The 17,374-nt window shown below is 39.8% G+C and overlaps 1 protein-coding gene across 1 annotated transcript in view; it reads right to left on the bottom strand.

The window, feature by feature from the left end:
• The window catches only part of Dnajc18 (DnaJ heat shock protein family (Hsp40) member C18), a 30,430-nt gene that overhangs the window by 7,318 nt on the left and 5,738 nt on the right, over positions 1-17,374 (bottom strand). Inside the window, exons 3-7 of the mRNA XM_027927991.2 lie at positions 12,534-12,679; positions 9,838-10,023; positions 8,247-8,356; positions 5,982-6,091; positions 2,815-2,987 (exon numbers count right to left, since the gene is read on the bottom strand). Coding sequence (XP_027783792.1) covers positions 2,815-2,987; positions 5,982-6,091; positions 8,247-8,356; positions 9,838-10,023; positions 12,534-12,679 — 725 coding nt within the window. The remainder of the gene's footprint in view (positions 1-2,814; positions 2,988-5,981; positions 6,092-8,246; positions 8,357-9,837; positions 10,024-12,533; positions 12,680-17,374) is intronic.

Raw genomic sequence — 17,374 nt, 5'->3', positions numbered from 1 at the left:
ACTCTGGCAAATTGCCAAGCAAAGCAAATCCCAGAGCCTCTCTCAAGAATAGTCTGTGCAAGAGCCCAGATTGGAGCTTGACAGCTGGAAGGTCCCAACAAATCCCAACTACCCTCAGGATCCAGCCCCATGAGACATTGTTGCCACCAGTCTACAATGCAAGGCCATGCAAAAACCTGAACTCCACCAGGAATCAGGCATTTATATGCCAGGCACTGTGCTGAGTTATACCCTCACAATCTCCTATACTCCATATACCCTTTCCAGGAGGAAGTTAATTCCCATTTTCAAAGCCTCTGCCTCTACCCACTCATTAACCTGTTCAAGGGCATGTTAAGAAGTGCGCCTCTGTCAGGGCAGGGTCCAGTCAGGGTCTCAGTCAGCTCAACTAGGCCAGGATGCAGTTCCCAGCTGTTACTTTTGTTCCGCCCCGCCCAGTGCAATCAGTGTTCATAGTAAAGAATAACTCATAAAAATTAATCCAGATTAAGTATTCTAAGGAAAAGCAGAGAACAGAAATAAGACTCAAAAAGATAATGGCTAACTTTGTTTTGATAAAAACAGTTTCCATTTGTATTTTGCCAAGAGTGAACTCTGTTCTCAAGTGGGTTTATTTTTACAACCTCCAAGTGCTAAATTTAACCTTGTTGGCTGCATTTGCTGCTGGATTCAGAAGGCAGATGCTGCCTGTTCTCAAATGGCACTTGAGCAGTGTGGAGGCTCCATTCAGCCATTGTACTTAAATGCCAGAAATAGATTTTTAAGGGGTACATGATATGAACCCCTGTTCAGAGTCTGTGAGTGCACGCAGCCCACTTACTCGTTGGATTTTTACTTGTGCCAAAGCTCTAAAACTAGGCCTCAAGTAGATGGGAACAAAAGTTTAGAAGCCACCTTCACTGCAATTTCTACCAGAACTTTTTGTATAGTTCTAACATTTTAATGCCACAGAAGAAGGTGTGTGTGTGTGTGTGTGTGTGTGTGTGTGTGTGTGTGTAGGATGTGGGGGCATATGTATGTTTTAAAGATATGAAATATAGATTTTCCCATTCAATTCTTGCATTGAGCAACATATCCAAGACCCTCCTAGTGTCCAGAATAATGGAGATGTTTAGGAATTCAATGGCTTTCACTTGTTTTGGATCCATCTTTATAAAGTCTTTTAGCCCCGGCCTTTATCTTATTCCCAAAATTCTTCCTTCCTTTCTCCCTCTGTCCCTGCCTTTCTTTCTCATACAATGGATTGAATCCACGGGCACTTTACTTCTTAGGTACACCCCCAGCCCTTTTTATTTTTTATTTTCAGTCTTACTAGGTTGCTGAGGTTGGCCTTGACTTTGCAATCCTCCCACCTCAGCCTACCTAGTTGCTGGGATTACAGGAGTGTGCCACTGCACACAGCTTACCCATTTTTTCATTAAAAAAAATCAAATTCCTCCTCCTGTTGAATTGCCCATTATGTCCTAGAGTCACTGCCCACCAATTAATGTACCTTGAGAGGGCGGCTGAGTTCTGCTATACAGAAATAAGAGACCCATAAAGATCAGGAATAGACATTAGCCCTGATCTGTTATTCATAATCCTCAGCATTTCCATTCCTTTCCACTCCTGAGAATGCACCCTCCAAAGACATTTGTTGAGCACCTGTTTTGAAGCAAGGACTGTGCCAGCAGCTTGTGACATTAAAATTAGTTAAGACATCGTCTTATCTTTGGAGAACCAGCAGTCCTGCACGTCAGATTGACAGGTACCCATGGAACATTAATACTATGTAATCAGTACTATGCTAGCAGGAAGAACAAAGTGGTTTAAGATCATACAGGAAGGACAGATGAACTGGGGGTTAGGGTTGGGAGTGTGTGATGGGTCACTGAGGCCTTAGCTATGACCAAGTAGCTAATTTTAACAGACACTGTTAGATGTTTAACTATACCCAGTAATAAGGTTTAAAAGATGACTTAGCATTTACTTTGAAAAAAAAATTAACCAAAGCCTAGTTTTATAATATACAATTCCTAATGTTTTTTTTTTTTTTGTGTGTGTGTGTGTGTGTGTGTAATTCAAGTGGAATACAAAGTGAAGCTGCTAGCTGAGGTTGGGCTAGCCCAGCTGCCAGCTCTCCCTTAGTAACAACTGGAGTTGTAAGCCAAGTGGCAGATATTGTCACTCTCACTGTCTCCAGAGAAGAAAAGAGTGTGCAGGACTTGCTCATATTCACCCATATTGAAGAGGCAGAATCAGAGGATTATTTTTATTCTGTGTGACCACAGTCAACAGAGGTGAGGGTAGGGGACACCTGACTCAATAGGAGTAACATCTAAACATTTGGCGTGATTCAAAAAGTTAGGCTAGCTCAATCAGATTTCCCTCTGGGGAATGTGGAATTTGGAAATTATGGACCAAAACTGTGGACTAGCATTAAGAGCTTCACGAGGGAGCTTGTAATGAAGAAATGGGCCAATGACAGGTGGGATTTGGAAGCTGGGAGAGCAACAAGGAGGGTAGCAACAGTTATGAAGGAGAGATGTTTGAGGAAATAAAAGGTAGATGGCGGAGAGGACAGTGCAGCAGATGGGCAGAGAGAGGCAGAGACCCAAAGAGAGGCAATAAGCACTGCCTAAGTTTCTACAATTTCTAAGTCCTGAGCACATGAATCCTGTCAGTAATTTCCTCCCTTTTTGCATCACGAATGGGCCTCTGTCTCTGTTTACATAAATATATAACCCCAACAAGAAGAGAGAAGGGATCAGGAAGCTGGGTCCACCTTATGCTGGGAGTCTGGCCATTAGCGAAAGCCCCTTTGACAGATCTTACTTTGCTGTTTCTCCTTCCAACAACTTGTCTGGATGTAATCGATGTAATCCTTCTCTATCGTCTTCTCCAGGTCATGCAAAGAAGCCCCTCTATAGGCCTTGTCAAAGTTTTTATCCACGAAGTAAGGCACCTGCAGGTTCTGAGTTTCTCTGGAAATGGTGTAGCCCAAGGTCCTGAAACAAAGAGTGAAAGGCTTGGAGAGTTTGCAGTATTTGGCAATGTCACTCCTAGCTCTAGCCTCGTAGACTCCATGTCACCATCACCTCCTCACAGGGCAGAAGCAGATACCAGTTTTTTTTTTTTAATATATATTTTTTTAGTTGTCAATGACTCTTTATTTAATTAATTCATTTATATGCAGTGCTGAGAATCAAACCCTATGCCTCAAACACACCAGGCGAGCGTTCTGTCACTGAGCCACAACCCCAGGCCCAGAGGCAGATACCATTTTTATAATATACTCAAAACTTCTTATTTCCCTAGTAAAGTAGAAAGCAAAAAGCCTTCATTATCAATATTAACATGAGCACGTTCATATTGTGAATTTAGCTTCAGCATATATAGTTTGTTCTCTTTAAAGATTTACCTCTCTTATACTGGTCTCTATATAAAAAGTAAAATGCTGAATGCTGAAAAATAAATAAAAGTTGTGTATTGTGTAGGACTTAGCATAGTACCTCACAGAGTAGGCTACAGGTAAATGCTGGTTGCATGAGCTGATTAATATTAGAGCAAAACACTTGTAAAAAACTATATAGCTTCCTACAACCTAGAACCAATTTTTAGGACATGACATAAAGTACTTCACACAGAGTTGCTAAGTGACAACTGCAAAAAAAATGTAGACAAAGGATTTCTTTCTTTTTTGGGGTGATGGGGAGGTGGTGGGGGTACCAGGGATTGAACCCAAGGGCACTCGACCTCAGAGCCACATTCTCAGCCCTATTTTGTATTTCATTTAGAGACAGGGTCTCACTAAGTTGCTTAGCACCTTGCCTTTGCTGAGGTTGGCTTTGAACTCATGATCCTTCTGCCTCAGCCTCCCCAGTTACTGGGATTATAGGCATGGGCCACTGTCTGGCTAGACAAGGGATTTCAGTGATGCCTCAGGGCTTACTCCCTGGGTCCAAGTCACCCAACACTGTCTGATACTCAGAGAATATTTTTTTTGGGTGGTGGTGCTGGGGATAGAGTCCAGTACCTCATACATGCTAGGCATAAGTTCTACCACTGAACTACATCCCCAGCCCAGATTCCATTATTATTTTAAAAATAACTAATTCAGTGATTCTTAAATTTTAGTATGGGCCAGGATCATCTGAGGGTATTGTTAAAATTCCAGGTTGTTATCTACGTGCAGTGGCACATACTTACAATCTCAGCAACTTGGGAGGCTGAGGCAGGAGGACATAAGTTCAAGGCCAGCCTCAGCAACATAGCAAGAACTTGTCTCAAAATAAAAAGGACTGGGGATTTAGTTCAGTGGTAAAGCATCACTGGGTTTGGTGCCTAAAACTCAGATTTTAGCCAGGCTCAGTGGTGCATGCCTAATCTCAGCAACTCAGGAGGCTGAGGCAGGAAGATCACAAGTAAGATGCCAGCCTGGGAAATTTAGCAAGACCCTGTCTCAAAATTTAAAAATGAAAAGAGCTGGGATGTGGCACAATCGTAGATTGCCACTGGGTTCAATCCCCAGTACTGAAAAAAACAAAACAAGACAAAAAAAGACTCAGATGGTTGGTACCCACTCCCTGAGTTTCTGATTTAGTAGATACAGAGGAGAGCCTAAGAGTTTGTTTCTTTCTTTATTTTTGCAGTACAAGGTATTAAACCAAGGGCCTTGTCCAAGCAAGGCAGGTGCCCTGTGATTGAGCTAAATCCCCTCATCCCCTTAACCACTGGGCCACATCCTCAGCCCTTTTTACTTTTTAAATATTTTTTGTTGCAGATGGACACAATACCTTTATTTTGTTTATTTACTTTTTTTTTTTTTTAATGTGGTGCTGGGGATCAAACCCAGTGCCTCACACATGCTAGGCAAGTGCTCTACCACTGAGCCACAACCCCAGCCCTATTTTTTATTTTGAGACTGGGTCTCACTAAGTTGCTTAGGGCCTTGCTAAATTGCTGAGGCTGGCTTTGAAATTGTAATCTTCTGGGGCTGGGGTTGTGGCTCAGCGGTAGAGTGCTCACCTAGCATATGAGAGGGGCTGGGTTTGATCCTCAGCACCACATAAAAATAAATAAATAAAATAAAGGTATTGTGTCCAACTACAACTAAAAAAAATTATATTAAAAAAAAAAGAAATTGTAATCTTCCTGCCTCAGCCACCTGAATCATTGGGATTATAGGTGTGGGCCAATACGCCTAGCTAAGTTTGCCATTTTAATATGTTGCCAGTTGATTCTGATGATGCTGGTCTAAGGACCTAACTTGGAGAGCTAAATTAATCAAAATAATTAGGGTTGAGGGTATAGCTCAGTGATAGAGAGCTTGCCCAACAAGTGTGAGGCCCTGGGTTCAAGCCTTAGCACTGCAATGATAACAATAATAGTTAATTGAAGAAATAAAATTTTCCTATTAAGAGTTTATAATCTATATGCATTAACAAGCATCCTGATTCTCTACATTTTTGGCAAAAACAAATGTGATATCAATAAATATCCCTTTCTTAAAAATGTATTAAACAAAATTATGTGAATAAATATTCCCCCCAAATATTTAAAAATAATAATAATAAATAAATATCCCCTTCTTGTAATTTTTTAAGTTGAAAATCATCATCGGGTCCAAGTTACTATCCCCCCAGGCTGCAAATGTCCAGTAACTCTATTACAAGTTCATTAGTGTCCTTTCTAACTCCACCATGGTGAGAGAAGGACTTTCTTCAATAGAACTCTTCAGAATTCTATTGATCCTTCAGAAACCACTGGTTGCTGTTCTGCAGCTGACCAGATGATGTCACTGTAGAACAACAAACTCTATCTCATAAGGCACACGTGAGACTGCTTACAGCATTTGAGTCTGCACTATTACTACTTTAAATATAAAATCAGTGTTTTCTACAGTGAAAGGTGAAACAAAGCGTTAGTAATATATCAGAAAACCTTCAAGACTTTCATTCACCAGACTATTATTAAAGAAGATTTATAAGTATTTGACTTACGATTTATAGAATAGACTATATGGAGGATTAGCAGCCAGCAGCTGAGTAATGACAGATACAATCACAATCACAAGAACTGGAAGTAACTGAATAAATGCAGAATACGTGGTCTAAAAATAAAGAAAAAAATATTTAGTAGAAGTTTCCTTTCTCAATATAAAAAAATACAAATGCAAAGAAGTCTCAAAGAAAATACAAATTATCAAAGCACTGCACAGAGTCCATAATGCCCAAGGCTTTTCTGGCAAGGCTGTACCAGCAACTGAGAGGTACCATGCAACCTTATTTATACTCTTTGCTGAGAAGGATGAAGGAGGCCTACCCACAAACTGGACTGACTCCGAGCAATCTTCCTGCAGCCCTAGACCAATGAAGCAGACACCTCTAACTAAGGTCTTCCCAGACTGTGACTCTCACAGTGCTGGGACTTTAGAAGCCATATTAATATGAGGCAACTCTTGCCTTGGCCACAGCTGACTGAACTGGGAGACATCTAACTCTAGCAGGGATAACCACATTCTTCCTCCTTGGGGGGAATTTGGGGTTGAGATTCATCACCCTTTGCTGCTAGGCATTTGAAAAAAGGATACATACTCACTCTTACAAGCTGTGAACCAGCCATTTGAAAGGGGAAGTAGAACAAGTTAGACTGCTAGAAAGAACAAAAGAGAGGTAGAGTGGTGGGAAAACTGGAGATAATTTGGCCCTAAAAAAACATGGTGAGCCGGGTGTGGTGATGCATGCCTGTAATTCTAGAGACTCAGGAGACTGAGGAAGAAGGATTTCAAGTTCAAGGATAGTTTCAGCAACTTAGCAAGACCCTAAGCAATTTAGCGAGATCCTGTCTCAAAATAAAAAATAAAAAGGGCTGGGATGTAGCTCAGTGACAAAGTGCTTGTGGGGTTAATCACCAGTACAAAAAAAAAAAAAAATTTAAAAATTATGGTGAGCTTAACTGCCTGGAAGCCTGCCAGCACCCAGTTCGTGGTTCCTATCTGTCAGGAGGCCCAGCTGTGCTTCTTGCCATTGAATTTCATGAGACTTCCTTGAACTCTTAGTTCTGTTTTTTTGTTTGTTTTGTTTTTTTGTAGTACTGGGAGTTAACTCAAGGGCACTCTACCATTATTATGGTAACTATATTACCATCCTTTTTAATTTAATTTAATTTTTTTGCTTGTTGCAGTACTGGGGATTAAATACAGGGATATTTCACCACTGAGTCATATTTCCAGCTCTTTTTATTCTGAGATAGAATCTTGTTAGGGGCTGGGGATGTGGCTCAAGCGGTGGCGCGCTCGCCTGGCATGCGTGCGGCCCGGGTTGGATCCTCAGCACCACATACAAACAAAAGATGTTGTGTCTGCCGAAAACTAAAAAATAAGTATTTCTCTCTCTCTCTCTTTAAAAAAAAAAAAAAAAAGAATCTTGTTAAATTTCCCTGGCTAGCACTGAATTGGCAATTCTCCTGTCTCAGCCTCCTGAATTGCTGGGATTACAGGCATGTGCCACCACTCCTGACTAGTTCTGCATATTTCAGAGGGTCCTATTTTCTGTAGTCATGAAAACCTTGATCAAGATATAGCGCCACGGGGCTGGGGCTGTAGCTCAGCGGCAGAGCGCTTGCCTAGCACATGAGAGGCACTGGGTTTGATCCTCAGCAACACATAAAAATAAATAAATAAATAAATAAATAAATAAATAAATAAATAAATAAATAAAAATAAAGGTATTGTGTAAAAGAATTAAAAAAAAACAAAAAACCTCCTTGCCAGGTTTGGTGACACATGCCTATAATCCCAGCAGCTCAGGAGGCTATGGCAGGAGGGCTGCAAGTTCAAAGCCAAACTCAGCAACTTAGCAAGGCCCTAAGCAATTTATGAGACCCTGTCTCAAAATAAAAAGGGCTGGGGATGTGGCTCAGTGATTAAGTGCCCCTGGGTTCAGTCCCTGGAAGGAAGAAGAAAGAAGAAAGAAGAAGAAGAAAGAAGAAAGAAGAAGAAGAAGAAACCATCCCCATAGGAAGACTGAAATACTGGCAGAGTCTGAAATACTGGGAGAGTCACAAAAACTAGGTGGGCAGGATGGGGTTACCATTCTGGCCTACTTGGGCCAATGATTCAGCTCTTCACACTATTGCCTCTGCTTTCCTAAAGGATACTTTGGCAACATATCTCAAGTTTAACTTCTAGAACTTGATCATGCACAATAAAGGTGGGCTCAGTACAACTGTTTATGAGCAGCAGCTCTCCTTTCTTCCCTAGGCACCTGAGGTTTATCGTCTTCCTCTTCTTTCCGTGTCTGTGTTTTCTCATGTCGATGCCGCCGTCGATAATAGTGAGTGTCATCTGTCACATTTGAAAACATATGAATATTTCCTGGAAAAGAAAGAAAATAGCCACTTAATAGAGGATATGGCAAACATTCCTTTCTTGCAAGATATTTACTCCAAACTAGGTTCTTTAAGGATACAGTATTGCCCTATTTTACCCAGTAGAAGAGAATAGGTAAGACATAAGTCAGCTGGAGACAAATGGTGCTTAGCTCTTCTGACTTGGTTTAAATAGTCTTTTGCAACTAATAAGGGAGAGAACACTGCAAGGCTCTGAGAGAGAGAAAGTACATTTGGGCCATGAATCCTAGGACTACTTTTGTGACTAAAATCAGATTGTGTCACTGGTACCACAAAAATTTTTCCATTTATTTCCTGGATATTGAATTATCTCAATTTCTAACACACTTAGAAGATACTTTTTAAAACATTTTAACACTGAATTGGATGCTCATTGGTCAATCTTTTTTGTTTTTTAGAGATGGGATCTTGCTATGTTCCTGGCTAGTTTTTTTTTTTTTGCAAAATCAGGGATGGAACCCAGTGGCACTCTACCACCAAGCTATATCCAATCCCTTTTTGTTTTTTCACTTTGAAACAGAAAGATGTCGAACTAGCTGGGATTACAGGTGTGTGCCACTGCACCTGGCTCTAAGCTACTCTTGAACCTGTACACTTAGGTGATCCTGCTGTCTTAGCCTTCTGAGTAGCTGGCACATACCACTGGGCCTGTGTTCTTTTCTTTTGCTTTTTGTGTCTTTGTGTATGTGTACTGGAGATTGAACCCAGGGGTGATTTGCCACAAAGTTATATCCCTAACCCTTTTTATTTGGAGATAGATAGGGTCTCACCGGGTTATTCAGTGTCTCACTAAGTTGCTGAGGCTGGCCTCAAACTTCTAATTGTCTGGCCTCAGCCTCCAGAGTTGTGGGAATTATAGCCATGTACTGACGGGGTAATTTTCTAATGTATTTATAACTGCTATTTTTATAATGATAATAGTATTTTTTCTATTCATTTATAAAACACTTAAATATATTTATCTAATCCTCATAGCAACTTGCAAAGTAAGACATTATGATCAGCCCCATTTTTGGGGTGAGGAACTAGATAATGAGAAATGCTAAATACTGGTCAAAATTATCCACAACTAGAGGCTTGAGATTTGCTTCAAATTCCTGTGCAACTGATTTGAAATTCCTGTTGTTCCCATCAAACCACTGTCCTTTTATTTAGATCTTCAAACAGGAGCTTGTTACAAGCCATAAATAAAGAAATATTTTTAAGAATCATAACATTGGTCAGGCGCAGTGGCACATACCTATAATCCCAGTGATTTGGGAGACTGAGGCAGAAGGATTACAAGTTCAAGGCCAGCTTGGGCACCTTAAAAAAAGAAATCTCAAAATTAAACAAAACGAAACATAAAAAAAGGGCTGGGGATGTAGGTCAGTGGTAGAGCAATCCTGGCCTCAATTCCTGGCAAAAAAAAAAAAAAAAAAAGAATCATAGCTTTGGGTTACTAACCTGTAGGAAAATGGCCTCCAAAGAAGACATTGAATAGCTCTTCTGGAGTGATGTCAGCTTCAAAGTCCCTGTAATAATTATAAGGTCTGGCTTGAGGTGCAGTGAAAGTCACCTGTTCATCTCCATATTCATCATAGCGGAGTCTCTTATCAGGATTGCTCAGAACCGCAAAGGCATTTCCTATTGCTGCAACCAAGAAGAAGCACATGAGCACAGTCTTTACTGTGGTTGAGAGTAATCACAGCAGTAGCAATGAGGAGCCCAGAGTTGATTGTTGTTAGACAACTTTCCAAGGGCCCAAGGAGAGGATCTTTGGCCTGCAAATTTCCCCAAAGTGCTTGTGATAGCTTGTGATCTAGTTTGGTAAGCCAGAAATAACAACGCTGAAATCAGACAAACAAAAACTGCTGATGTGAGAGTTAACTCTTAATCAATTCTTGTCAGGCATAGTGGCCCTTGCCTATAATCCCAGCAGCTAAGGAGGATGAGGGAGAAGGACTCCAAGTTCAAAGCCAGCTCCAGCAACTTATCGAGGCCCTAAACAATTTAGGGAGGACTGGAGATGTGGCTCAGTGGTTAAGTGCCGCTGGGTTCAATCCCTGATACCAAAAAAAAAAACTTGAAACTGATCCTGGTGGGCCACTGGGGGAGGCTAGGGCAGAAGGATCATAAGTTTGAGGCCAGCCTGGACAACTCAGTGAGACCCTGTCTCAAAAATAAAATAAAAAAATTTTAAAAGGGTTGGAAATGCAGCTCATTGGTAGAGTACATTTGCCTAGCATGCAAAGGCCCTGGGTTTAATCCCCAGTAACACCAAAAAAATAAAATAAAATAAAAAAGTTCTTACATCATCATAGCTGTCCTGGAAATTGGGACCCAGTGCCTCAGTTCAGATTGCCAATCACTGCAAGTCTCAGACATATTGGGGAAATGTCTTCCAATTGTCCAACACTCATGCATCAAAAATATGTTCTTGGTTGGACACAGTAGCACACATTTGTAATCCCAGTGACTCAGCAGGCTGAGGCAGGAGGATTGCAAGTTTGAGACCAGCCCCAGCAATTTAGCAAGGTCCTAAGTAACTTAACTAGACCCTTTTGGATCCTTATCCAAAATAAAAAATAAAAAGGGCTGGGGAATGTAGCACAGTGGGTAAGCACTCCTGTTAAATCCCCAGTACCAAAAAAAGGAAAAAAAAAATTGACAAGATACCATACAGGTGCTCTATCATGTTAGGCTGTCCTAGTATTAGTAATGCTAAGTTGGATTACTTGGTTGTAGTGGTGACACCCAGGTCTCTCCATTATAGAGGAATTTTTCCCCTTTGTAATCAGTAAGTATTCTGTGGGATAAAACTTTAAGTTCATGGAACAACAATCTATCATCCAATAGTTTTAGCATCTACTGATGAGTCTTACATTAATCAATGACTTCATTGTGAATCATGCTCTTAAATTTTTATTCATATGTTGGCCAAAAAAAAAAAATGTTTTCCCCCAAAACTGGGGTTTGAAACCAGGGTACTTTACCATTGAAATAAGTCTCCAACCCCCCCCCTGCTCCCTCTTTTTTTTTTTTTTTTGTGGTGCTAGGGATTGAACCCATGGCTTTGTGCATGTGAGGCAAGCACTCTCCCAACTGAGCTATATGCCCAGCCCCTCCAGCCCTTTGTTATTTTGAGACTGGGTTTTTACTAAGTTTCATAGGGCCTCTGCAACTTAGGGGGCCCCTTTCTCAAATAAAAGACTGGAGATGTACCTGAGTAACATAAAAACATTCCTGGATTCAATCCACAATACAAAAATAAATAATCAGACTGGCCTTGAATTTAGGATTCTCCTTCCTCAGCCTCCCAAGTCACTAGGATTACAGGTGTGCATCACTCTGCCAAACCCAAAATATTTTTTTTAAGAATATATTTCTGGGGCTGGGGATGTGGCTCAAGCGGTAGCACGCTCGCCAGGCATGCGTGTGGCCCGGGTTCAATCCTCAGCACCACATACAAACAAAGATGTTGTGTCTGCCGAGAACTAAAAAATAAATATTAAAAAATCTCTCTCTCTCTCTCTTTAAAAAAAAAAAAAAAAAAAAAAAATATATATATATATATATATATATATATATATATATATATATATATATTTCAGGGCTGGGGTACAGCACTTGGCCTAGCATGTGTGAGGCACTAGGCTCGATTCTCAGCACTGCATATAAGTAAATAAAGATCCATTGACAATTAAAAAAAAATATTTTTTTTTTTCCCTGAGCTAAGTGTGGTGGCACATACATGTAATCCCAGCGACTTGAGTAACTGAGTTAGGAGAATCTTCAATTTGAGGCCAGCCTTAGCAACCCTTGGCCTCAGCAACTTACCAAGACACTGTCTCAAAATAAAATAAAAAGGGCTGGGGATGTAGCTCTATGAGAGAAAACCTGTCTAACATGTATGAGGACCTGAGTTCAATTCCCAGTATCACAAAAATAAGGAAATGAAACCAAATACTTTATTTTCAAATCAAATTAAGGTTACATGGATGAAGGCAGGAGAAAGCTTTGCTGATAATCACTACTTATGAAGTGTGGCAAGAAAAAAAACCTGCTTAAGGTCTTATAAAACAACTGCAGGGAAGGTTGAAAACAACTGGCTATGAGAAACCATAACAAGGGAAAAATTCAGCATCAGCTCAGAATCAGACCTTTGAAAGCATCTGTTGCTCCTGGAGCACAGTTCTTGTCAGGGTGAAATTTCAGAGCAAGTTTTCTATAAGCTTTCTTAAGCTCTTCGTCACTGGCATTTCGAGAAACTCCCAGAATTTCATAGTAATTTCTGCATTTCTTGATCCTATAAAAAGAGAAATAATCAGAAATATGTTTACAAAGGGCATTTTTATATTATTAGCTGCAAAATAGTACATCAATCCTCCTTCAATCTGTGAGACTCAAAACAGACTTAAAAGAAAATTAGTGAACTCATTAATGAAACATTCAAATCCTCCCATCCAGGCTTTAATGCCTTTCAAAGTACTTTTAAATCTAGTATTTTATTTTCCCTATATTCCTGTGAGTGGATAGAACAAGAATACTAATCCTTACATCAAAGTTCAGGCTCAGATTTTAAGAGATGAACCACTGAATTTCAAAGCCAGAAGAAATAGCTAACTACCCTATTTATTTATTTAGGTCCCTCCTCCCATTTCCCTTATGGCTATCTGTTTAAACTGTGTTTGTAAAAAGTTAATATATACACACAGCAAAAAAAAAAAATAGCCACCAGTACTAAAGTATATACAATGAAAAATCTTCCTGCTCCCTCATTCCTGGTTCCCTTGTACCCCACCTTAGGGAAAACCACCATTAGATGTTTTTTGTGAATTTTATGTACAGAGAGAATATGCAACTAAACCACCCTATTTTTTCTTGCCTAAAGGAAACATCATCACTTTTTTCATCTTGCAGGGTATTTTTTTTTTTTTAAATACTGGGGATTGAATCGAGGGGCACTTTGCCACTGAATTACACCCCTAGCACACTACTCCCCTTTTTTGGTACTGGGAATTAAATCCAGGGGTGCTTAAACCCTGAGCCATATCCTCAGTCTTTTGTATTTTGAGAGAGTCTTGCTAGTTGCTTAGAGCCTCACTAAATTGCTGAGGCTGGCTTCAAACTTACAATCCTCCTGCCTCAGCCTCCTACGTAGCTGAGATTACAGGTATGCACCACTGCATCCAGCTAGAACTTGTAATCCTTTTGCCTCATCCTCCCGAATCACTGGGATTATAGAAGTGAGCCACTGTGTCTGGCTGAAAACAAATATTTAAAAAATAGAGTGATGATATAATTATGCCATATAGACTTTCAAAAGCTTCCCTGTATAATCATAAGAAAATAAGAGTAAAAAAGAAAAGTAACATGTTTGCATTATAAAAATAGTCTTAAATGTACAGAACACCCTGGAAAGGTCTTGGGAGTTCCCAAGCCATGCTTTGAGAACTACTGGACTAGAATATGAACTTAAGGTCAAAATACTTTGGTTTGAATCTGATCCTCCTGTATATTTAACCTTAGTGCTGCCTTCCAAAATGAACTAAAATTATACTCATATTTCAGAGAGTTAGTGCTATGATTAAATAAAGCATTTATCAAAGTGATTAATAGCATCTAATACTAAACATTAAGTATTGTATATCTACCTCATTCTTTTTTTTTCAATATATATATTTTTAGTTGTAGTTAGACACAATATGTTTATTTTATTTTTACTTGGTGCTGAGGATTGAACCCAGCGCCTTGCAAGTGCTATGTGAGTGTTCTACCACTGAGCCACAACCCTAGCCCCTATACCTCATTCTTTAAAAAAGCATTAGTCAACTGGGTGAGGTGGCACATGCCTGTAATCCCAGCAACTCAGGAAGCTGAGGCAGGAGGATTGAAAATTCAAAGCCAGGCTTAGCAACTTGGTGAGGCACTCAGCTACTCAGTGAGACCCTGTCTCTAAATAAAATACAAAAAATGGGCTAGGGATGTGGCCCAGTGTTAAGTACCCCTGGGTTCAATCCCAGGTACAGAAAAAAAGCATTAATCCATCTTTTTGTATAGTATGGATGCATATACATCCCTAATCACGAGCATTTTTTTTTTTTTTTAAAACACTGTTTTTTTTTTTTTTTAATTTACATTTTAGTTTTCAGCAGACACAACATCTTTGTTTGTATGTGGTGCTGAGGATCGAACCCGGGCTGCATCCATGCCAGGGGAGCGCGCCACCACCTGAGCCACATCCCCAGCCCATAATCACGAGCATTTAAAATGCCTCTAATCTTTGGCTACTATATAATTCACTTAGGTATGCAGAGGCCCACAATTTTGTTGAGGAATGCATAGTAAATCAGCAACAGGCTGGACTATAACACAGTATCTTCCCTTCCTTTAGCCCCTGGCAACCACTTATCTACTTTCCATATCTGTAGATTTGCTTATTCCAAATTATTGATTGATTGATTACTAGGGATTGAACCCAGGGCTCCAGATTTCTTTCTTTCTTTCTTTATTTGTTTGTTTGTTTGTTACTGGGGATTGAACCCAGGGTCTTCTACCACTGAGCTTCATCCCCCACCCTTTTTATTTTATTTTGAGATAGGGCCCTGCTAATTTGGCCTCAAACTTGCAATCTTCCTGCTTCAGCCTCCCAAATTGCTAGGATTATACACCTGTGACACCACACCCAGCTATGGCTTTGATGGATAACATTCTTTGAAATATTAATTTTTGAATTAGCATCCTTTGAAGCTTTAGTTCCCCCCCCCCCGCCATGTCTGATAATTGAACCCCAGGGCCTCATACATGCTAGGCAAGTACTCTACCCCAAAGCTACATCCCCAGGCCCAAAAGTTTTAAAATTTTGATGAAATCTAATTTATCTATTATTTTTTCTTTTGTCACTTAGGTTTGGTTGTCATATCTAAGAAACCACTCCCTAATCCAATGACATAAAGACTTACATTTATATTTTCTTCTAAGAGTTGTATAGTTTCAGCTTTTATATTTAGGTCTTAAGGTCTTTGAGTTAATTTAAGTATATGGTTCAAGGTAGGAATCCAAGTTCATTCTTTTGCAAGTGGATATCCAGGTGCTCCAACAATATTGTTGAATACTACTCTTTTCTCCATGAGAATGTCTTAGCACTCTTGTCAAAAATGAATGGTCCAAGGGGCTGGAGCTGTGGCTCAGCAGTAGCACACTTGCCTGGCGTGTGTGAGGCACTGGGTTTGAGTCTCAGCACCGCATATAAATAAATAAAATAAAGGTCTATCAACAACTAAAAGAAATATTTTTTAAAAAAATCAGTGGGCTGGGGCTGGGGCTCAGCTGTAGTGTACTTGCCTGGCATGTGTGAGGCACAGGATTCGATTCTCAGCACCACATTTAAATAAATAAAATAAAGGTCTATCAACAACTTAAAAAAAATCAATGGTCCATCTAGGTACAGTGGTGCATGCCTGTAATGCCAATGGCTCAGGAGGTTGAGGCAGGAGGATCTAGAGTTCAAAGCCAGCCTCAGCAACAGTGAGGCACTAAGCAACTCAGTGAAACCTTAAATAAAATACAAAAAGGGCTGGAGATGTGACTCAGTGGTTGAGTACCGCCCCACCCCCCCACCCCCGCCAAATCAATATGAAAGTTTATTTCTGGACTCTCAATTCTATTCCATTGATGTATATGTCTCTTTTTATATCAGTCTGCATGGTCTTCATTATTGTAGCTTTGTGCTAAGATTTGAATCAGGAAGCATATGTCCTTCAATTTCATTCCACTTTTTCAAAATAGTTTTGTCTGTTCTGGGTCCCTTGCATTTCCTTATGAATTTTAGAATCAGTTTGTCAATTTTCTCAATAAAATACAGATAGAGCTGGGTGTGGTGGCACCCCTGTAATCCCAGCTTTTCAGGAGGCAGAGGCAGAAGGATTGCAAATTCAAGGCTAGCCTGGGCAATTTAGTGAGACTCCACCTCAAAAAAAAAAATATTTTAAAAGGGACTGGGGATGTAGCACAGCGGTAGAATTCTTGCTTAGTAAATGTGTGAGTCCCTGGGTTCAATCCCCATCCCCAATACTACCAAAAACAAAAATTAAAAAAGACAGCTAGGGGCTGGAGTTGTAGCGTTGCTTCACATGTGTGAGGCACTGGGTTTGATTCTCAGCACTGTGTATAAATAAGCAAATAAAGTAAGGGTCCATCAATAACTCAAACATATTTAAAAAAAACAGCACAGCTAGGATTTTGATAGGAATTATATTGAATCTGTAAATCAATTTGAGGAATATTATATTATCAAAATTTTATTTCGGTATTGGGAATTAAACCCAGGGCACTTAACCAACTGAGCCACATTTCCAGCCCTTTTTAATTGTTTGTTGGTTTGTTTGTTCATTTATTTATTTCTTGAAACAGAGTCTCACTAAGAGCATAGGACCTTGCTAAGTTGCTGAGGCTGGCTGGCTTTGACTTGAGATCCTCCTGCATCAGTCTCCAGACCTGCTAGGATTATAGATGTGAGCCATGGCGCTTATCTTCATATTACCAATGCTAAGCCTTCTAATTTCTGAAAATATATCTTCTACTTTATTGAGGTCTTCTTTAATTTCTTTAATGAAGTCTTATAGTTCATAATGTACAAGTCTTATATATCTATTTATTTATTTATTTTATTTAAAGTTTTTAGTACAGGGGATGAACCCAGGGTACTCCACCACTGAGCTACACCCCAGCCCTTTTTTTAAATTTCAAGACAGGGTCTTGCTAAGTTGTGTAGGGCCACACCACATTGCTGAAGCTGACCTCAAACCTTTGATCCTCCTGCTTTAGCCTTCCAAATTGCTGGAATTGGAGGTGTGCACCACCATTCCTGGCCAGCATTTTGGTTTTTTTTATGCATTTATAAATGAAATTATTTTAACTTAATTTTTAGATTATTTATTGCCAGTATATAAAAAACAATTAATTTTGCATATTGATCTTATATCTTAACACCTTTGCTTAA

Source organism: Marmota flaviventris, chromosome 5 (genome assembly GCF_047511675.1).
Source record: "Marmota flaviventris isolate mMarFla1 chromosome 5, mMarFla1.hap1, whole genome shotgun sequence".
NCBI lineage: Eukaryota > Metazoa > Chordata > Mammalia > Rodentia > Sciuridae > Marmota > Marmota flaviventris.
This window is presented reverse-complemented; position numbering and strand designations above follow the sequence as displayed.